Below are 21216 nucleotides of genomic sequence, written 5' to 3'. Positions count from 1 at the left end.
AGCACAGATCTATTATGGGTGAACAGGAGCGTATGGTATGATATAGGCCAAGGTCCAGCTTCGGTGCTGGCAAGTCCCCTGGTCGATGTGGAAAACGTCCTGCTTCCAACCGAGAGACTGAGCGGTGGTCGTCCTCAAGAATAAAGAGAGGTCAGGGAACTCTCGTTTGCTGAAGGTGATCAAGATCGATTCGTGATTTACGAGGTTGTGATGGTCGGGTATGGATAGGCTTATTCTGGCATTATCGATGCGAAGTGTCTATTCTGAACTGGCGGGGAAGGTTGTGAAGACCGAAAGAAGATACTGGTTGAGAGAGAGGAATGTTCGGATGGTGGAGCTCAGGGTTGTGACGTTGCAGCGGGAAGGAAGCAAACAGGTCCAGGTTCAAGACTGATCGCTGCCCTTGACATTTGACGAAGAGCTCGCTTATGGAAAGAGGATGCCAGTAGCGACAAAGGAAGACGGAGTCTTGCGGGCCACAATAACGAGCAGGGCGCTTCCGGTGCCGAGGACTCGAGGGGTGAAGATCGTCGAGAATAAGACGGAGCCAGAGGTGAGCCAGAGGTGATTGGGAGGGTGGGCAGCCCACGGGCTATCCCACTCCAGTCGTCAAATAATGCAGCGGCCTTCAGGGACTTGTACACTTGTGCCTGGTTTGGCAGTTAAGAGGCGTGCGATGTGCGGGCTTGGTGGGAGATCAAAAGTGGGCAGAAGGTGAGTTTAAAGCCACCGTTGGTAACAATGTGGCTCGTATGGTTGTAAGTGGGATGAACTAGTGCGAGAGTTCAGAAGTGCCACAGGTTCCGGTGGGTAATCGGTGGTCAAGCCTGGCCTCAGACCCTCGTCATTACCACTGTCAATGATGGTTGACTTTTTGCTGAGTTGTCCAGCTGGCTCGCTAGCTAGCGAAGTCGTCGGAAAGGTCGAGGCGTTTCAGTCCACAATGACCAGCCGAAGAGAGGCGACCCGACACCTGTTGTGACGGAGAGATCAGCCGCGCGAGATTCCAACGCTACTGGAATCCTGTTAGTGAGGACTTAAGGTGCGGCGCAAAAAGATGGTGCAGAACGCTTCCACTTCACAGTCAAAGTGAGTGGATATCTGAGGTCTACACTTGTCAATGTAAAGGTCCGTTAGAGTCCAAGCATGGGCTAGAAGTCAACCGTTATGGCGGGAGGAGAAGGGCAGAGGTCGCAGAACTTACTGCCGCATGGTCAGGTAATTGCGATACCGGGGGGTGCTGGCACTTGTAACACGTACGTCCAGTCTATTTTGGGACAGATGACGAGAAGAATCTCAGTTCAAACTCGGAACGGCACCAAAGGCACAAGCCACCGAAAGGTCCCAGAGGTCGCTCACCTCGATATTCCGAAGTCTATGCCGCTGCTCATAATACCGTTGGGGAGCTACTTGATCAATCCTCTGACCCCGTGAACGGGATATTTGCAACCTCTACGGAGTACCTTGCCTGCTATGAGACGATGGCAAGGCAGAACAAGGGCCAGTGCGGACAGTGGAAATTCACCCCGAACGCCATTCCATGACAGTTAGCGAGAGGCGTTAGAGGCGTCAGATTCCAGGCGTCAAACCGGCTGTAAACTTTGACGAAGAGTTCACAGTACGATAGCGTAATGATAGTGTCTTTCCGTGAACGGTCCGAGGTTCGCAGTAACAGGCCGTCAGGCCGGAGTGGTGAAGTCCAGAGATCTACCGGACTGGGTGGCCCCTGTGATGCCGAAACACGATCAGGCGATCAGGCGGCAATCCTTAGTGCCAATGCTAAGAGTGGAGGTGGTGACTTCCAGGGTTGTCAAGCCCAGAGCTAGCACCCCCCGGCATCCCTGGCACGTAGGTAAGCCGCTAAGCTCAAAACTTGAAGAAGCTGCTTTTGGTGCTGGGCCACGGATCGAATCCATGTCCTGCACGCATGTTTGTGGAAGCCAGCGTCGTCTCACCGCAAGAACGGACGTGCGGCAACTTGCAAAGGCTACCTGAAGCCGACTGGCACAAGGCTCATCGCCTAGAGTTGCACTATGGGAAATGAGAAAGTAGCAGCCTTGAAACTCTGCTCCAAAGGACAGGTGTTTTCATGCAACAACGACTTCCTTGAAGCTCAACTAAGCGCTACTACGTAGTACGTGTGAGAAGCGTATAAATTTTGAGACTGCATTTGTTGTGTGACGAGGAGGGCTAGAACCCAGGATGTCCCTCATGGCACAGGAATCAGTCCAATATCCACCCAGTGACAGTTCTGCCGACGTGGAGTGCATCGTAGATCATCGGTGATTCACCACAGAGACGTGCTGTGTCGGCGCGTGGGCTGTGATACAAGGCGTCGTCTATTAGCAGAGTCTGCCGAGGTCGCCGTAGATCTACCCAGGACTGAGACTTGTGAGTTTACACTTCCACCACTTCTTCCGATCAAGGTGGAACAGCTGGAAAAGGAGCCCAAGCCAGGGGAGTGATTCGGTTAGCGAGTCGATCCAATGAACTTCGCTCGGAGATTATGCGCATAAAGATGCTCTAGTGTCCAGCCTTTGACGGATTCGCTTACCGGCAACCTGGTTCAATGTTGCCAACGAACTCTATCACACGCCTTGACCCTGGTACCCTTGCCTCGGTGGCAAGCTGAAGCCTGAAGAAGATCTGCACATGAATGGCATCGCAGGTTCAAGCCTTAGCAAATCCGGATTTTCGCACATGGAATCCTGCAGAGCGGTAATAATGTTCCTGCTAAGAGAGCCGTCGAGCGAGCCCTGCAGCCGCATTCAGGACGGCGCAAAGTCAACAAGTAGGCGATGCTTAGGTGTTTTCGCTGCGTCGCTGGTGTTCTTCTCATCGTTGATCCCTTTTCCTCATTTGGCCAAGTGCTCCCCGTGCTCGACATCCTTAGCGAGGGGCGGCCTTGCCCCCTGCTGGTTCCGAAGCAGCGGCGTCATTTGGTCTTCCACTGACCCAGAGCCCCATTCGTCAACCAACCCGGGCTGCTCCAAGCCACCCATGTCGATCTGGTTGCACATGGTCTCGTGGAGCCTGTTTGATCGACCCCGGCGTCATCCTCATGATTTCCCATGCAGCTGCCGAGAGTTACTGTAGCCTTGCCATTGTTATCGATCGTACAAGGTACAGGCTTTGTTATTATTCCTTGACTCTCCTGTTTGACCCCATGGAGATGCCGTTAAGTCTACGACAGGGTCGCACACCTGCAGAGGTGGCTCGACTTACTTGATCCTGGTTGATGACTGCACTCGTGCGAAATCAAAGGCGCAAAGGCACGTCAGTCCGTCCTCCTACAGCCTGTTTCATCTTTCCCTCGTGGTTCAACATGCTTATCGTGTGACGAATAGGGGCATCGGATGATCCGAGGCCGTGCGAGGTCTTATGGCAAATTTGGCTGAAGCCCATTATTCCACCATTAGTGAAGAGTGGAATTGCTTCAGTATTACCCCACATTGTGCCAATATAGCGATACCGGCATGAAAAGCTACTGTTGCATATTTCCACATTGATATTCAGGTTATGCGCGGGTGAGGGAAAACTAACACGAGCAAACGTACTAGACTGCAGGCTTACGCAGCACCGCCTTTACCTGCCACTCAGTTGAGTCAGTACTCGCAGAATGCCGCGAGTCTAGCCAGAACGATGCGAGCATTTTCTGTCTCGAGGTTGCCAGATGCCCAATACTAAGCGCATGGGCGCACACTAGACATCAACCCGGTTTGTTGCCTGTTCTCTTCAGCTTCCATTGAACGCCTCGGTGGGCCACGTGGCACTGCAGTCGCGTGCACGCCAAACGAAACACTATCGGCAGGCCTCGTTCCCTGGTTGACACCATGACTAACCGCACTGGACATGTCAAATATCAGGAGACGGTTATACTCGACAAACACTGCGATTGCTGCTTTACGCTCCGGTAAAGCTGTGATGCACCTGCACCATGACTTACAATGATACTTCCACTCGTACAGGCGACAACGCCAGACAGCGAATGTCCAGTTTGTCCGACTCCCAAGCTATGCAGATAATGATGTGCAAAGATCGCCAGGCACTTTTCAAACCTCCGTGCTTCACTATACCAAAGTGAGTAAGACCGCCATAACATCATGTCCGTCGTGAAGTCAAGCTACTGCACGGTCGGTCCATGTTTGGGCATCGCGGTGCTGGCGACGGCGTGTCTCGGCAAGGTATGCGTGGGGCAACCTACTGTCGCAACTTGCTCACCGTCGGCTCACAGTCACATCACCCACCAGGAGCTCCCGATCCCATCATACGTAGTTGGAGTCTAACCAACCGGGTACCGGACTATGAATCGTACTCTTCGAGGCGTCAAGCCACCTTCTAGAAGTAAGATAATACCTCGCAATAACGTCCGAAGCTCGCGAGCGGCTGCTCAGGTCCAGACTGGGAGGCCGGGACAACAATGCTCGTTCGAGGGGCTAACATGTATGCTGGGCGGCATATCGATTGTGATACAAGAACTTACTTTAGACACGAAAGTGTCTTTGAGCAGCAGTTGCAGGGAAGTTTCTTCCGCGGTCAGGCTTAATTATTATCTCGCTTCGTGGGCCCGTCGGGGCTCACCAAGCAACACCGGGATGTTGCGACTTCTGGGGTGATAGCACGAGAAGGCAAGGGCTTCCCGCACCACCTGAGCAACGGCGGATCAAGCTCCAGTCTTTCCAACTCAGTCTCCAACAAAGACCCAATCCATCCATTTCTCAGTACCGTGTCGAGTATTCAGGGCTTCATCGGCCCTTAATATTATTGCAAGGCTGCAGGACTGTCCATATCGTTGAAGTCCGAGTGACAAGGATCCCGACAAGCCTCGTATTCGGCTAGTCATCTCGCTTTTCCCTGCTCATGTGGGTGCCATGTTTCTCCAGTGACAGCTGAGATGTTCCGGCAGAACCCTGGCACCCTGCCGTCTTCAACAGGCTAGGCCCGCAACAAAGATCCCATCGGCGATTCGCCGCAGAGTTCAAAGACGTGACAGACAGGTCACTAAGAAACGATTCAAGCCAGCCGGATCGTTTCCCCGCCAATCCTCCACGTGGCAGCCATCTCAAGGAAAGGCCACCTTCTGTTCCACTTTTACGAGCAAGGCCCCTGATCACCCTCGAGCTACCGAGAATCACACAACAGGCGCACGCCCGAGATCTCCCAACCTTACCCTACGAGTACCTCGTAGTATCTCCATAACTACGATTGGTGTGCTTCTCTTTGCAGACGAGAGCCTGCCCCATCGCTGACAACTTAGCCCCTGGCAGCTGGGACACTTCTCTCTGTGTGCGTGGGAATATCCCGCCGAGCCTTTTGAGTTAGGCTTTTGTATGTTGAATGCCTAGTCAGGGAGAATTATTGCTCATGCAACTAGCCTCTTTCATAACATTTTGGGATTGAAACAACCAGCACAAACGAGTCATGCATGGATAGCATGCCAAACTCCTCATTTCGTGCAACCACAGCCCACATCGAGGCTCTGCTGAGCTGACCATGTCTGCTTACCATAGATGGATAAAGTGATCCTGCCGTTTTGAGCACCGGCGACTGGCCACATAATGACCGTGCCTAGCCTACACCAAATGATGCCACCCTTGCCTTCTCACTATGATCCTGGCAAAATCTGGTTAGCAGACTTCCCGCGGCACGTGGTTCGAAATTCTCATGTTGGGACTCGAAACCCCGAAATCCCCGGGTCCCCGAAGGCCCGCACAGAAAGATTGCGCCCATGGCAGGATTAGCCGCAAGGCCAGACAAAACACAACTATGTGGGGACTCCGTTGACTTTCTCAGATGCCTCATCCATGCCTTGCTTGAACGGTCTTTGACGTACAGAGTCCCAGCAGCATGCATCAGGACCGGGACCGGAATCTCGTATTTTTTGCTACTATCGCCTCCACTATCCCTTGCTGGTGAGCAACGATGGCTGGCTGAAAGAACGGCGCTGGTTCGCGGCATCCGACACCAACCCCACGTCGTCGTCAGAAGGTGTTGGGATTGTCGTGGTTGTTTTAGGGCCTTCATTTCCACTGGGGTCAAAGCAAACGTGATAAACATGGTCCAAGTGCCCAATCAAGGGGCAGATGATGTATCCTCTCCGAGGTCCTGAAGCGCTCGAGGCCTTCTTCCATGGCGTGCAAACAGATTCCTTCTCCAAGTGAGACAAGTCAGGCAACTCAGGTTGCCAACCACGTCGACGAGGATAGGGCTACGGAGAGTTTACTCCCCTGATCGACAAAGACATTCTATGGGATCTTGCTCGTCTAATAGCAGTACCGTACGTGGCACTGGACATACCTCTCACAAGGTGAACATCGAGAACGAGCCAAAGTTCTCGAGCCGAGTCAAATCACGACAAGGTGGGCATCACAGAATCATGAGCAAGCTAAGGACACGCCAATTTTTCATTCTCGGTGCCTGTGGGCAAAATAATTGCTCAATCCGTACTTGGGTATTAATGTCTTGAAATTTTGCTGACAGCAAAGACCGCACCTTTTGAGGCCACCGCTCCAAGTTTGTGACAGCAAACTTATCGCGCTGACTTGTTGTTGCATGATCTGCATTCATTGGCACCCAGTGGATTGTAGCACGAAGTACTGATTTGACAGTTCTGGTCCACCAACAATCGCTCGAAGGATTGTCGACCTGCCTGAGTTGGACAACGGGGCTCGCAAGGACTCGCCAGTCCAGGCCGATCTTGATGTGTCGAGCGACGAGCGCATGTGCCTAACCCGACAAGAGACCTCCCCGTAAGACGATCAATGCTGCCCGCATGGAGCTACCCCGTAGATCTATCGCGGCACCAACGGTCGACGGTATAAGAACATAGTAACACGCAACAGCCCGGTCTAGGTTGCCTATCGCATTCTGGACGCAGAGAGGCGACTGGTCCTGGACGCCCCGATTGGCCCAGTGCCCAGGTCGAGAAATCGTCCCAACACCGCATACACAGGACATAGCTTACCACCTTCCGTACTGAGGTGATGTGCGCCCGAGGCGACACAGTCGCGATGGTTGATCCCGCGATCAATTGGCGATCGGCTGTCGATCCTGGCCCCTCTGTTAAACACAGGCTTAGTCCATGTCTCTTTGGATACGCAACATGGGAGCCTCAGATGTAAGGCTGAATCACGTGCGCCGGTCCAGCATCTCAGATGCTGTGAGCGTGTTATTATGGGCTTGTGTGGGGAAGGTCGGCTGGCTGAAGGGATGAAGCTGTCATACAATCAGTAGGCAGTACCAGTCCGGTTCCTCTCCTAAGGAGACACTGTCCTTATTGTCATAAACTTCATGTTCAAATGCTATTGGCGGATCCGGGCGCGCACACTTGTTGTTCACAATTTGTCCGTGACAACCACGCAAAGCCTGGGACTTGCGCGAGGCGAACGAGAACGTTGTGTAGCTGCTGCAACCCGTACCCGACATTGGACCCATTGCTCCAATGTATAGCCTGATGGGGGCGTGTCCTTCGTTAGAGTGAAATACAGTAGCCAAACGTCGCGTAGCGGTGAGCCGTGGATTCTTGGTGATCCCGCGCGAACCCGACCTTCAGCCAGACGCACTGGTGTTGACACAACGAGTCGATTTGGTCCTGCAATCGGAGGAAGCCAGCCACAATTCACGACAGGTGGAGCTGGATTGCATGTTGTTGTGAATCTCAAGCACAAACCGGCACCTGATATGGGCAACATGCTGCTGGGGGGGTATTTCACAGTGCCGTCGCGTTGCGGGGCAACGACTGGGTAAATAATGAATTGCCTCGCTCTGCACCACTCGTCATTTGTGTACATCATCTCTAACGTTGGCTGCACTATCTGCAAGCAAGCACCCAGTCTTTTCTTATGCTGTGCTGTTAGTTATTGTCCTGGAATGTTCCTTCCATAGCCATATCAGCAAGTTCCAGATTGCGCTTGCCTTCTTATTCGCAACCTGTCGACAAGGCAAGCGCCATGGCCCTCGAAGCTGCCGACAATGACAAGTACGAAGTCAAAGAAATCATTGGTAACTTCAAGACTCTCTGAGTTCTGCTCACCATCACTCACATCGCCTAGGTCGCGGCGCCTTCGGAATCATCCGTAAAGTACACCGGAGACAAGATGGACACGTACGCCGCTCCAACGCAGTGCACCTGGCCTCTACTGACTGGCCGCAGGTCTTGTGCCGCAAAGAGATCAATTATCTCAAGATGTCCCAGAAGGAACGTGACCAGCTGCACGCCGAGTTCTCCATCCTTTCGTCGCTCAACCACCCGAACATAGTCGGCTACTTCCACCGCGAACACCTCAAACAGACGCAGGAGCTGTACCTCTACATGGAATACTGTGGCGGCGGTGACTTGGGCACGGTGATCAAGGACCTGAAGCGGAAGAAGGAATTCGCAAAGGAAGAATTCGTGTGGAGGATATTCAGCCAGATCGTTACCGCTCTCTACCGATGCCACTATGGAGTCAACCCGCCTGAAGCCGGAAGTGATTTTTCCAGACAGGTGCTTCCGCCATCCACCAAGGGCAAGATGATCCTCCATCGCGACCTCAAACCGGAGAATATCTTCCTGGGTGCGGACCAATCTGTGAAGCTAGGTGACTTTGGGCTGTCGAAGATGATTCAGTCGCATGATTTTGCGTCAACCTATGTCGGAACACCCTTCTACATGTCACCAGAGATCTGTGCTGGGGAGAAGTACACCCTCTACTCCGACATCTGGTCGCTAGGGTGCATAATGTACGAACTCTGCACCAAGGAACCACCATTCAACGCCAACACCCACCTACAGCTTGTTCAGCGGATCCGCAAAGGAGACTTCCCACCTATTCCCGACGTGTATTCCAAAGATCTCGCCAACGTCATCGCGCATTGTCTCAAGACAAATCAGAGACAACGTCCTGACACCAGTTCTCTGTTAACAGTGCCTTACATCTGGCTTGCGCGCAGGCAGCAAGAGATGGTCGCGCTTGGCCAAGGCTTAAAGACCCGGGAGGAGGTTGCGGAGCACAAGATCAGACAGGCAGAAGAAAGACTGTCGGCACTTGAAGCAGATCGTGCTGTCCTGAAACATGAGATCGACTCCCAGCTACGTCGCGAGTGGGAACTCAAGGCCCGACTCGAAATTGACAGACAAGTCCAGGTGGAGCTGGAGAGACTACGCAAGAAGTTCGACAAGGAGGTTGAGGAGCGCGCAGCACAGGTTTTGTCAAGACAGAAACCCTCAATTGAAGGTACAGCGCTAAGAGATATTCGCAATCCTCCTGGACCGGTCTACAACAAAGAGAACTTGAACCCGAGCTCATCATTCAACACGGCTGGCGAGGAAGACTTCCCGTCAACAACCGATATCACAGACTTATCAGACCTCTCAATCCTGTCGCCAGTGAGTTCCACGAAGCCGCCACCCAAAAAGACGAAGACTCCATTTGCCCGGTCCAAGACGACATTTGACTCACCAGTTGATGTGCAAATGTCTGAACCATCACCGATGTCTATTTCATCCCTTGCTCTATCACCTCGCAGAAATGCTACAGCTCAAGCGACCGCCAACACAACAGTCACCGCCACAGGCGCAAAGAACATCTTTGCCGAAGCAGCACGTCAGAAGACTCGTTGGGAGCCTCGGTTGGCATACTCATCGGATGAGGAAAATATCAATCCTGCTGACGACTCGGAAGATGATGAGTTCCCTGATTTGTCCAGCCCTACGAGACCAAAAGCAAAGGTAGCAGACACTGATCCCTTCAAGAATCCTTTGCCGTTGAAGAACCGACCTGTCATCACGAGGCAGAACACAACGGCGACCATGCAGAAATTGATGACGAAGCCCGCATTGTTCCCGTCAGCTAACACGGCTGCACAAGTGAGAGCTGGAATTGCTTCAGCAAAAGTTGCCAATTCCATCAACGGTATTCCGCGAAATGCAACGGACTGTGATCTCAAACCCACTGCAATCAAGGCTACAAGTCCTAACCGACGCCTCAGCAAGATCCCAAGTCGCAACGACCTGAGGGAACATGCCATTGCGGAAGAGGGAAGCACGAGCCCTTTGAGACGAGCAGCAACTATAGGCGGCGGGCTCCGCAGCAAGCTTGCAGGTGGTAACGACCCGGCGGGTGGGTTGGGCGTCGCAGGCCGGACGCGCGTCGAACTGCATCAAGCGCGCGCTGGATGCGTACCGGTGAAGGCGAGGGTTGCTGAAAAGGACCTTCCCCCTGTTCCCATCTGGGACCCCGAGATTTGTGGAGATGAGATGCCGAGTCCGTTCTTGAAGAAGGACGTCAAGCAAATACGGCTTATACGGTGATGAAGCGTCTTTCTTATGTCAATGTCGGATAGGGGGAATGATCTGACGACCTTCATGTGTCAACGAACGTATCACTCCGATGGCCTACGGATGGAGGTGGATAACAGGTGCCGCGACCCGACGTCCTTGCCGCCATCTGGTTGTGGTGAGGCGTCTCTGGCCGGCGGATTTGAAAGGACTGTCGGCACGAGTGTGCCGGTCAGACTGCCTCGACGAAGTCGAACTTGCCCGTACAGCGACGAAGCCACCACGTCTTTACGAGTACAGACTCCTCGAAGTACTCTTTTTGCTTTAGGACAATCGGGGGCTTTGAATTTATTTGGAAATGCTTGTACACGACTTGCTTTGGTGCGAGCATGACGGTCTGGATAGCCTCTTGCAAGATGCCAACATGGATGCGCAGTATGACCTCGGCGAACGAGGCGTGATTGCTCACTAGTACTGGGAAGGATGACCGTCAATTGTATCTAGTGAGGAGAATAGAGCTTGCACTGTGCATTGGATGGTCCTGTGGTCGCTCAGAGGGCGCCTGGTCTTGCTTAGATCAGGGTTTCGACCACAAAACGGAGCCCTTTTGTACACCTTAGTTGACATCGGCTCTGAGCCTAGTGAAGGAAGAACCCATCGCCGCCAGGGTCGTATCACACATATCAAATGATTCTTTGGCTTGTTGGGTGGCTCTTGACGCCCGCAAACGACGAATTGAATCGAGATCTCCATAGTCCAGGATCGAGTAATAGTCACCGACAAGGTGAGATAGGGGAAGATTGTTCCGGCATGAATGGGTCTGGGACTCTGCAACGTGGGGGAAAGCAGGACGGAGTTGGACATGACGAATAAAGAGCCCTAGAAGGACAGTATTATTATATGTCCTCATCCTCCACCTCCTCCATCTCGACATGCCGGCTGGGTCTCTGATCACTTCGATCGACTGTGCCGACCTCAAGTCGGACATCCTCATCTACTTGACTAGCCGTGTCCTGATCTTGCGCCTCCAATTCTCGGAGAAAGCGTGCTTCTTCTTCAGCGAGCTTCCTCGCGTTTTCCTGATCTTCCGGGATCCCCACCGACTCCTGCGTCTTCTGATCCGTCCGTCCTAGATATCCTTCGGCCTCTAACCTGTCCAACTCCTCAGGCTCCAGCAACCGACCCGTCGGCCCCACTTTGGCGGCTTGCTGCATTTTGCGGACAACATCTGGCACGAATCTGTTGACGGCTTCTTTGCGCAAGTCGCGGACCTGGGGAGCACTTTCGTACGTCGTCTTCACCACTGGCACAGGGCCTGGTCTTGGTGGCAGCGCGGTATCGGGTTGTGGGGCGCGGGTCTCGTCTTCTTTGCGCGGGAAATAGCGTCTGGATTCTCTGGGAAGCGGCGGAGGAGTGTCTTCTGGCATAGGGATACGGCGGACAGAGTCGTCTGTGTCGCTGCCTGACGATTCTCGTCGCTGATAATGTTTGCGTTTGCCGTCGTGCCGCCTCTTGCCCAAAACATTATTATCGCCATCACCTTCTCTTCTTCGGTGACCCCCACCGTATGTTGGCGCTTTCTCGCCCAGTGCTTCCCGTGCTTTCCTGATAGCTTTCAGGTCTCGCTCGAGGTCTTGTAGAATCGCTCGTTCGCGTGGTTTGATGTCGCCGGCCGCCTCGAGAGCCTTGATGTCGTCAATCTGGCGCTGGATGCGCTCGGGGTTTCGACGCGCCAGTTTCTCATTGCGTCTCGCTTGCAGTTCTGCTCGACTCTTTTTCAGCTGCTTCGCCTTTTCAAGCTTTCGCTGCTGCTGCGCAGGGTTGATTGATCTTTCTTTGTCTTTGGCCATCGCGTCGGGAGCTTAGTGGCAAGGCACGGGCTTGTATGTGTATGGAACCAGATTATTCAGAGTGCTCGCCTTCGGAGCTGCACCACGACGTCAGATGCCAAACATTCGGGGGAATTAGTGTACGATCGGTAGGCTGTCTGCAGCAACTTGCGCACCACCCATGGAACGTTGGGTCTCACCGGTCAGGAGCAGACGAATCCCGACAGGCGGGTTGTCGTCTGCAGGCTGCAGGGTGAAGATCAGAAGAGGTGCAGAGAGCTGGACAGCCTGCAGTAGCCTTGCAGTGGTGCACGCAGCTACTTCGTCAAGAACAATGACTGCTACTTGAGGAACCCGACACACGAGCCTCTGCAGGCCGAATGCAAATCAAGCTCAATCACAGCTGTCACAGGTCGTGCAACACGGCGTCTGAGTGACGGGGTGCATGAACTAAGTGCGGCTCGTGGTGCAATTTGTGTTCATCTGGAGAACGTCGGTGCAGAGGGACTTCGCGGGAGTAGAAGCCCAGCACAGCACCAGCAGCAGCACCAGCACAGGCGATCTTTCTTACAGCGTGAAGAGAGCGTCAAGTATCTCAGAGACGGCATAACATAGCGCCCACGTTCCTACCACCACTCCGCTCGTTGTGACTTCGGAATTGGGTCAAATCAAGAAACAACAGCCACACCCTCGTCTCGGCCGTCGGTTGCTACTCGCTCTCAACCATGCTGCCCCACGAAACGACCCTCCTCTCATACTCAAATGCATCGCGGCGTAGCCAATGGCACCCTTGGTCCCCCCATCCTGCCATAGCATACTAAGTTATTGAATGCCAGTCACCTGCTGCTCACAGTAGCCAGGCACTAGACTGCCCGCTGAAGGTACTCGACACTAAAGGCGAAGTTACAACAATATCCGCGCTCCTGTTTTCCTCTCCTCTCGCACAGTTGCTGGATCAGCTCAGCTCAGCTTCGACCTTCTCCTTTCCAGGGCTTGTATGTGCGTGGTATCCATTCCTTCTTACTCGCCTGGTCATCGTTGCAGGCGATGAAACATCCTCCCTCCTCAACCGTCTCGACCGTTGCAATCCCCGCTCCCCGTTCCGCATCCGCGCCTAGTCTCTAACTCGTCGCTTTGTTACCCGCCGTCTTCAACTGCTACTGCTCTGCCGACCACCGTCCTACCCCTCTTAGCCTGACCAGGCCTGGGCCCCCTGTTCCCGTGCTGCTCACCGTCAAAAAATAAGAAAGACACAAGCGCAGCCGCCAGAGTCTGAGGCCGAGCAGAATCGGCGGGCTCGTTTGAGACGGTGAAATTACGAGCGCTTCGCCAAACCTTGAGGCTCTGCGGTGGCCAGCGACGCGCTCGACTGATACGCTCAAGCTACAATGACCAGGCTCATCCCGACTGCCATATCTCGCAGCTCGTTCGCTGTCCGGTGTCTCTTGCACCACTCTTGACGGCATCCCGCACACCTATCAGCTCCCAGAAGTGCTATGTGCCGTCTGACCCTCACGGCTACCTGTCGAAGCTCAACTGCCACAACGCCTAGATTGGTCGCTTCCACGACTGTCTCTGTTGTCCGCTCGGGACGTCCATGTCCGCGCCTCAGTCAGTCGCCGGTTCTGCTCTGGGCGTGTTTACTCAAGCCGAGCTGTTGACCCTCCAACACCAGCAGCAAATCATGGCACAACGCAGCCACCAAAGCGGCGCCCCGGCTGACCGTGGTCGTGGCACCAGCCGGCAGTCACAGCCTAGTTCCCGGGCGGTCAGTGCCGCCAGCAGTCAAAGCATACCCGGTCGCATTATGCTGGATCCCCACAGTTTGCAAGCTCTACATGCGCATCTGGAGAACGTCATGAGGACCATTCAGCGGCGCATAGAAGAGGTATGAAATACTACCACCAGGAAAACTGGGATACCGGCTAACGTAATTGGCTAGCTCGAAGACGCCACCGAGCAGTCGGTCAGAAATTCTAGCGGTCGAGCGGGAACTTCCATTCAAAATGCGGACAAGGAGATTGCCAGAATGAGACGGATCATGCAGGACATAGACACTCTCGAAGAAGAATTCGAGAAGATCAAGCGGATCCGAGACAAGATCAAAGCCATCAGAAACAACGTTGATCAGCTCAGCGAAAAACTCGACCGCAGTCGCCCAAGTGGACATGGCGCTGGGGGAGCCAGACGACGATGAAATCCCCGCCATTCGCGAAGGATTCGGATTTCTGACGTGTTCGATCAACAACCACACAGAGGACCGGCATCGAAGCAACGATGAACGGGCCCTCCCTATTTCCGACCATTCTACGCTTCTTGAGGTTAAGGTCCCACTCCACGCGGCCATCCTCAGATTTCAATGTTGTCTTATCACTTTCCTTTCCGACGGCGAATGCAGAGATGGAAGCCTCGCGGCTGGTCATGGATTTACGAACTCACGTTTGATGAACTGTACGAGTATCAACGGGTCATCTGTTACCGTATCACACCAAGTACTTGCTTTTTCCCGGCGCTGGAGGACGATCCGATGGCGAATTTTTTGTGCATTTGACTGGCCGACTTGAAAACAGTATTTGGAAGCTATGATGTGATTATAATTCTGCTACAGGTGTCGAGGCTCACGCCGCAAAAGAGACACGTTCAGGCACGGTAACCTCTGAGAACAAGCGCGTCGAACCAGACGATCGATATCGACTTGATGAATGGTGATGATCAACATTCCTCTGCCCTTGGCTCCAATTTCGCTTGATCCGCCCAATCCCTCTTCGTCCCCACCGGAAATCGCTTGATGGTATTGCATCTGTGGCACTTGATCTCGAGAATATCTGCCCACACTTTCTTCCCATTCTTGCTTGGATTGGTAATAGATTCACTGCATGTCCGCCCTGGAATGAGGAGAGCGTCGCACCGCTTGCAGATGGAATGCTTCACGTTTGGTGAAAGGCGGATCTGTGATTTTCGAGACACTCCACGAACATGCATGAGAAGTCGGCTTGCATCATTCGACGGTGATGAAGGTGTATGCCCGCCTATCGTAGAGGCGCCCGCCACGACACTTGAATTACGGTTTTCATTTGAGGTCCCAGTGCTCGCCATGGCTAGATATGATGCAGCCTGGTGAAGGAACGAGAGTCTCGAGTGTAGATGTTTCTGGGACACACCGGGACCGCCACTTTTGGCTGGTTTGTCTTTAGCCATTGTTGGGATAATGTGGCTGGCTGACAGTTCTGTGGCCAATACACATGGTGGTCTTCCTTGCGGTGGTGTTTGTGGGTGAAAGCAGTCAAAATTCACAAGAATAACCATTGTGCAACAGTGGGTGAGTAGGGACAAGGCTGTGCATGACTAATCACGGCTTGGCGAGTTTTGCGCGGCTGCCTTTTTGGCTCGCTCCTTCCGGGGCGCTGAAAACAGCCGAAAACATTCGCACCTCAGCATCATCTCTTTCTCACTTCTTTGTCCGCAACCCATCATTCTCTTTCTCACCACCCCATCAAACCTGTCGCATTGCGGTTCTTACAGGATCCTGCCTGGCTGTATCATCGAAAATCTCATCGCCTTGGTTATTGCGATCTTCTAGACAACCCCTTGGGTCTCGCCTCACCCTCTCTTCCCTCAACCCTCGAGGCCATCTTCAGCCTCACCGATCACTTCATCCACCATGTCTGCCGAAGAGGATCTCATCGACTACTCTGACGAGGAGCTCCAAGCACCCGAGGCGCCGGCCGCCGGTGCCACGAATGGCGCTACGAAGAAGGGTGATCTAACAGTCAGCGGAGGAAAAACGACCGACAAAGGAAAAGGCAGTTACGTCGGCATTCATTCGACCGGCTTCAGAGACTTCCTGCTCAAGGGCGAGCTGCTCCGTGCCATCACCGACTGCGGTTTCGAACATCCATCGGAGGGTTAGTCATTCATCCATCCCTGCAAGCAAGACGTATATCCACCCTCCTGGTTCTTCCTGCGCGAGCGCGTCCGTCCATCTCCAAACAAGAAAAGAAGAGCAAAGCAAGATGAGCAAGATACATGACACTGCCTCTCTCCGCGGATGCGACGGCTTCCAGCCAGTGGTACCACGGTCGAAGCATGGCGGGCAATAGAATGCCACTGCCTGATGCCGTCTGACGGCACCTTCCAAGAAAGTCGCAAATCCAGATCGTTGTTAGCGACAGCAGAATGCTCGCAGGAGCATTTCCGAGTTGACATGCTGAGAATTGCTGCCAAACACGGTTGCATGGCACCGGGTAACAGCCAAACCTACGCTGTGACTTCGCAGGAGAAGAGCTGTCCTGGAGTTGCGCTGTTGCTGGCTCATTAACAGAGCCACTGGAGAGATGGAATTCATAAGCCTGCGCTTGCTACATCTGGACTGTGTGTATTCGGGAGATGGACGGATCGACCTGCGATGCTCTTTTGTCGTCTTCACACATTCATTGTCGAACAAAGTCTAACATCGTCGGTCTCCTGCAGTCCAACAAAAGTGTATTCCACAGGCTCTCCTCAGTGTCGACATCCTCTGCCAAGCCAAGTCAGGTCTTGGTAAGACGGCAGTTTTCGTCCTGACAACTCTGCATCAACTGGAACCTGTTCCTGGCGAATGTTCGGTGCTGGTCATGTGCCATACCCGAGAACTCGCCTATCAGATCAAGAACGAATACGCTCGATTCAGCAAGTATCTACCCGATGTGAAGACGGCGGTCTTCTACGGTGGTACACCAATCCAGAAAGACATTGAGCTCCTCAAGAACAAGGAGTCGTTCCCAAACATCATTGTCGGCACTCCGGGTCGTCTTAATGCTCTTGTCCGCGACAAGTATCTTTCACTCCGCAATGTTAAGGCGTTTGTGCTCGATGAATGCGACAAGATGCTCGACCAGATCGGTAAGCAATGCGACCCGACCTTCTCCAGATACTTGTTTCTCACAGCCAATTCACAGATATGCGCCGCGACGTCCAAGAAATCTTCCGAGCCACTCCCACCGAGAAGCAGGTCATGATGTTCAGCGCCACTCTCCCTCAAGAGATTCGACCTATCTGCCGGAAGTTCATGAGGAATCCTCTCGAGGTCTTCGTAGACGATGAGACGAAGCTCACCCTCCACGGCCTTCAACAATATTCCATCAAGCTCAGCGAAGGCGAGAAGAACCGCAAGCTCAATGACTTGCTGGACAGCCTCGAATTCAACCAAGTCATCATCTTTGTCAAGAGCACACTTCGTGCGACCGAGCTCGACAAGTTGCTGCGCGAATGCAATTTCCCCAGCATTGCCGTGCACTCCGGTGTCAGTCAAGAGGAGCGGTAAGTCCACGGCGAAACCAGGCCATTCACCGTTCTAATCTTTCCTTCAGGATCAAGCGCTACAAGGAATTCAAGGAATTCAACAAGCGTATCTGCGTTGCTACCGATGTCTTCGGCCGTGGTATTGATATCGAACGTATCAATCTTGCCATCAACTACGACCTGCCTGCTGATGCTGATTCTTACCTGCATCGTGTTGGTCGCGCTGGTCGGTTCGGAACCAAGGGTCTCAGTATCAGCTTTGTCAGCAGCGAGCAGGACGAGCAGGTGCTCAAGGAGATTGAAAAGAGATTCGATGCCCAGGTGCCGGCTTATCCGGAGGGCGGCGTCGACTCGAGCACGTACATGGCGTCTTAGACAGTGAAAGGGCGGAACGAACAGTGACATTTTGTGCCGGTGGACGGGAAGTTGGAGGCCGACAGTCACCATGGATGTATGCTGTATTACCAAATTGCTGGAGAGGAAGCTAGCTTCAGGACACGAAAAAGGGACCACAATGCAAATTGATCGCTATGAGAGCTTGCATGACTAGAGCTAGTCTTGTCTTGTGAGATCCTAGACTGACGCTACTGAAACGCGATCTTGATATCACCCAAGATTCCTGCCTCTTTCCCATTGCCTCCTGCTGGCGATCCACCAATTCAACCACTAGAGCTAGCACTTACTACAGTCTTTCCTTGAATTCGTCTACCGAAGCACGCTTTGTGGTCCCCCGCCGCTCTATGCAGCCCGTACAGCAATACACAGGAGGGTACTCCGTACCGTCAATCGGTGAGGGACATGGTGCAAACAGGTTAGCAGCTTTCCAGTAATGCGCCAAAGAGAGCGTCGCTGCTCATACCCGGTATTAGTTTAGTGCTAAGTTTTCATCTGGCGATTCCATTGGAAGGATAGACTGTACTGAGTAGTACTCCTGGCTTCGAACGGTTCAGAAGCTACCCAACACTCAGTATATACTCAGGCGTTCCATAAAGTCGTGAGATGGAACTTGGCGCTACCCTGATATAAAAGTGTCAGCGGCGGCATTCCTTCTTTACTCATCAGAAAGGTTGCTGACCTTTTACGACACCATGTCCTAGGCGTGTGAGAATACAGGTACCTCCTGTGTATTCTTGTAATGGTTTTACATAGAGCGGCGGGGGAACCACATGGCGTGTTTCGTTGGACGGGTTCATGGAAAAGACTGTACGGAGTAGTAGAACGATATAAATATAGTCTTTTTGTCATCTATCCCATCTTAGCGTCAAGTATATAGTCAATCTAGGACGAGGGCCTCTCGGTCTCTCTGTATGGTGTATATATGGGTCTCTCTATATTTGCGGCGCCAGCAGGGAGGAAGACCAAGGACATCCCATCCAGCCCTGGCCCCTTTTAGTAGTTTGTAGTTTATGCATTCATCTTCAAACTTCTCGAGCAACCGGTCGATCTTTGCTCAGCAGTTTATGCATCCAGCTTCAACTTTTCGAGCAACCGGTCGATCTTGCCCAGCAGGATCTGGTAATCTACCGCCATGGCTGCGAATTCGTCGCCCGCCAATTCGCCGTCGAGGGTGCGGACGGCCCCGGAGGCGAGGAGGGCTTGGATGGATTGCTGGTCTGGGTTGTTGAGATTTGGATTTGGATCTCGATCGAGGTCTGTAGATGTAGACGGCGCAGCGGAGGCGGTGGCGGGGACGGAGGAGGATGCTGTTGAAGGTGTCGACGTTGTGCTAGAGATTGCCGCGGACATGTCGACGCCTTCGTCTTCGTGGGGGTGTTTGGGATCGGTGCCCCAGCGCGGCAGGGGCTGAGGGGGCTTCGCGTGCGCGTCTTCTGCACCACCGTTCTTGGTCCGCTCTTGAGTTTGAGACTCGGTGTGCGACTGTGCAACCGCCTCCGCCATGGCTGCCTCCTCGTCCATGACGTCCTCGAGCCCAGAGTCCTCGAATCGGAGCCGGAATCGCTCGCTTAAGTAGTACCGAATATCATCTAGCAGTTCGATACTGTCGGTTTCTTCTCTGCGGGTGATACGCTCGGCGCTCTCTTTGACCAGTTCCGCGAACTCGGGCGTGTCGATGAAGGCTTCCAGCCGATAGGCAATGTACCGGGCGGCGAATTCCTCGAGGCGCTGGACGCGCGTGAGCCAGGCTGCACGGAGGATTTCGTAGATGTCTAGTTCGTCGTCCACGGATTGGGAGTCGCTGGGACGCTGCTCTGGTAGCGGCTGCGAATGGGATACGTTCTCATGGTCCACGATTTCAGGTGACAGGGCCGTGGAAGCGGGCATCGCAACTGCACTCCCATTGCCCAGGGAACTAATCACCAACGCGGCTTTGGCTTTGACCTTCTCCAAAAACAGCATGTCCGCCGCGAAAAGCACGTCCACGGCGATGTCTAGTCCAAAGTCGGCTTTCTCAGTGTACAAGAACGCGAGGATGATCTCGAGCACGGCAGGCGAGCAGTCTATCGAGACGATCTGGAGATGTGGGGTTGGTTGAGCTTCGAGGAAGGACGACGAGAACATTGTGTTGAAGAATTCCGAGCGCATGAGCATGGCCTTGTGGGTGGGGTAGATTTTCGAGCGGCGAGGTTTACGTGTACGAGAGGGCGAGCGCGACCGGTCTGAGTGGGATATGGGAATGCCGAGGGCGTTGGTCGAGGATTGACGTTCAAGGTCTCTGTTTGTTGATCCGGGTACATCTCCTCCATCTTCAGCTTCCTCTTCGTCCTCGTCGGCGCGGAGGAGGATGTCTGCGAAGATGCCGTTGTTGCGGTCCCATTTTATATCGTCTGCCCGGGAGGTTTCGATCTCGATGGCGTGTTTGAGTACGTTGTCGCGGAACCATTGTTCGAGCTGGTCACGACCTCTCTGTACTTCATCCTGGCGCCGTTGTCGTGCCAATCTACGGTCATTGCTGTCGAGTATTAATTGTGAGAGATTCTGGATCTCAAGATGCTTGCTGATTCGGTCCACACCGGCGAGGATTTCCGAGTCGGTGAAGCCTGTGCCAGGACCGCCGCCGAGATCTCGTGGGATTTCTCCGAGGTACAAGTGCCTCAAAGCGATTGCAAGCGATTGCGGTGGAATCGTGGGTGCTGGTTTCCAGACTTTGGTTTCTGGTGCTTGGGCGAGTTTGCTCCGGAAGTAAGGTGACCGGGCTGAGAGGATGAATTTGTGGAGGTAGAAGGTTTCGCTGGTGGTGATGACCATGATGTCGTATGTCTTGGGATGGTCTCGGGTCAGCAAGGAGACCAGATGTGATGCTAATGGCTGTAAGGGATCTGTGGTTTTCGAGTAGTCGTATTGTAGTAGTAAGTTTCGTATCCGGTCGTTTAATGCATTATATAGACACCTACGACAGAGTTAGTGTCTCGTGGCTTGCCTGTCGAAGTGGACTCGAGTGGTACCTTTCGCCCTGGAATGTATCACGCTCGCAGAGTGCGCCAGACTCAAGCAATAACTGGACAACTTCATAATGTCCGCATAAGCTAGCCTTCCGGAAGTCAGCAGACGCTTCACCGACAAAATATGGTAGGGTGGCGACAAGCGATTGCCCACGACCCCTAAAACAAGACTTACCAGAATCAAAGGCGTATAATCGTACTGATCCTTTGCATTAATATTGGTTCCCTCCTGAATCATCTCCTGGCAGACCTTGAGGTCGCCTCGTCTACACGCATCGCATAACTTCTGGAAGTTGACGCTGAAATCGAGGGGATTGTCTTCCTTGAGAATCCCCTCTTCGATTAGTTTCCTCTCATCGAACAGATTGCGCTCGAGTTGGTCTTTGCGGAGGAGTCCATTCGCAGTCATTGTATCAACCCTGTTGTGGAGGGGAAGTAGAAGCCAGTG

General features: G+C 53.4%; 6 protein-coding genes across 6 annotated transcripts; 3 read left to right on the top strand and 3 right to left on the bottom strand.

The window, feature by feature from the left end:
• Positions 1-7949: 7949 nt before the first annotated feature.
• A1O7_03007 (NEK protein kinase) lies at positions 7950-10291 on the top strand (the record flags this gene model as incomplete). Its single annotated transcript, XM_007757033.1, has 3 exons — positions 7950-8001; positions 8052-8104; positions 8153-10291. The coding sequence occupies 3 exons, from the start codon at positions 7950-7952 to the stop codon at positions 10289-10291; spliced, it is 2244 nt and encodes a 747-aa protein (XP_007755223.1).
• Positions 10292-11154: 863 nt separating this feature from the next.
• On the bottom strand, positions 11155-12108 carry A1O7_03006 (uncharacterized protein; the record flags this gene model as incomplete). Its single annotated transcript, XM_007757032.1, has 1 exon — positions 11155-12108. One exon carries the CDS (start codon positions 12106-12108, stop codon positions 11155-11157), a length of 954 nt encoding a protein of 317 aa, XP_007755222.1.
• A 1576-nt stretch (positions 12109-13684) lies between these two features.
• A1O7_03005 (uncharacterized protein) lies at positions 13685-14284 on the top strand (the record flags this gene model as incomplete). Its single annotated transcript, XM_007757031.1, has 2 exons — positions 13685-13975; positions 14030-14284. 2 exons carry the CDS (start codon positions 13685-13687, stop codon positions 14282-14284), a joined length of 546 nt encoding a protein of 181 aa, XP_007755221.1.
• A 524-nt stretch (positions 14285-14808) lies between these two features.
• On the bottom strand, positions 14809-15285 carry A1O7_03004 (uncharacterized protein; the record flags this gene model as incomplete). Its single annotated transcript, XM_007757030.1, has 1 exon — positions 14809-15285. A coding segment is annotated over one exon (477 nt), but the record flags the coding sequence as incomplete, so codon positions are not given.
• Positions 15286-15748: 463 nt separating this feature from the next.
• Positions 15749-17742, top strand: A1O7_03003 (ATP-dependent RNA helicase sub2; the record flags this gene model as incomplete). Its single annotated transcript, XM_007757029.1, has 4 exons — positions 15749-15992; positions 16558-16968; positions 17025-17385; positions 17436-17742. The coding sequence occupies 4 exons, from the start codon at positions 15749-15751 to the stop codon at positions 17740-17742; spliced, it is 1323 nt and encodes a 440-aa protein (XP_007755219.1).
• A 1083-nt stretch (positions 17743-18825) lies between these two features.
• Positions 18826-21177, bottom strand: A1O7_03002 (uncharacterized protein; the record flags this gene model as incomplete). Its single annotated transcript, XM_007757028.1, has 3 exons — positions 18826-20716; positions 20772-20857; positions 20944-21177. The coding sequence occupies 3 exons, from the start codon at positions 21175-21177 to the stop codon at positions 18826-18828; spliced, it is 2211 nt and encodes a 736-aa protein (XP_007755218.1).
• Positions 21178-21216: the final 39 nt, after the last annotated feature.

The sequence above is a fragment of the Cladophialophora yegresii genome (genome assembly GCF_000585515.1).
Source record: "Cladophialophora yegresii CBS 114405 chromosome Unknown aczIN-supercont1.2, whole genome shotgun sequence".
Taxonomy (NCBI): domain Eukaryota; kingdom Fungi; phylum Ascomycota; class Eurotiomycetes; order Chaetothyriales; family Herpotrichiellaceae; genus Cladophialophora; species Cladophialophora yegresii.
The sequence above is the reverse complement of the archived record's forward strand: the minus strand, read 5'-3'. Positions and strand labels throughout refer to the sequence as shown.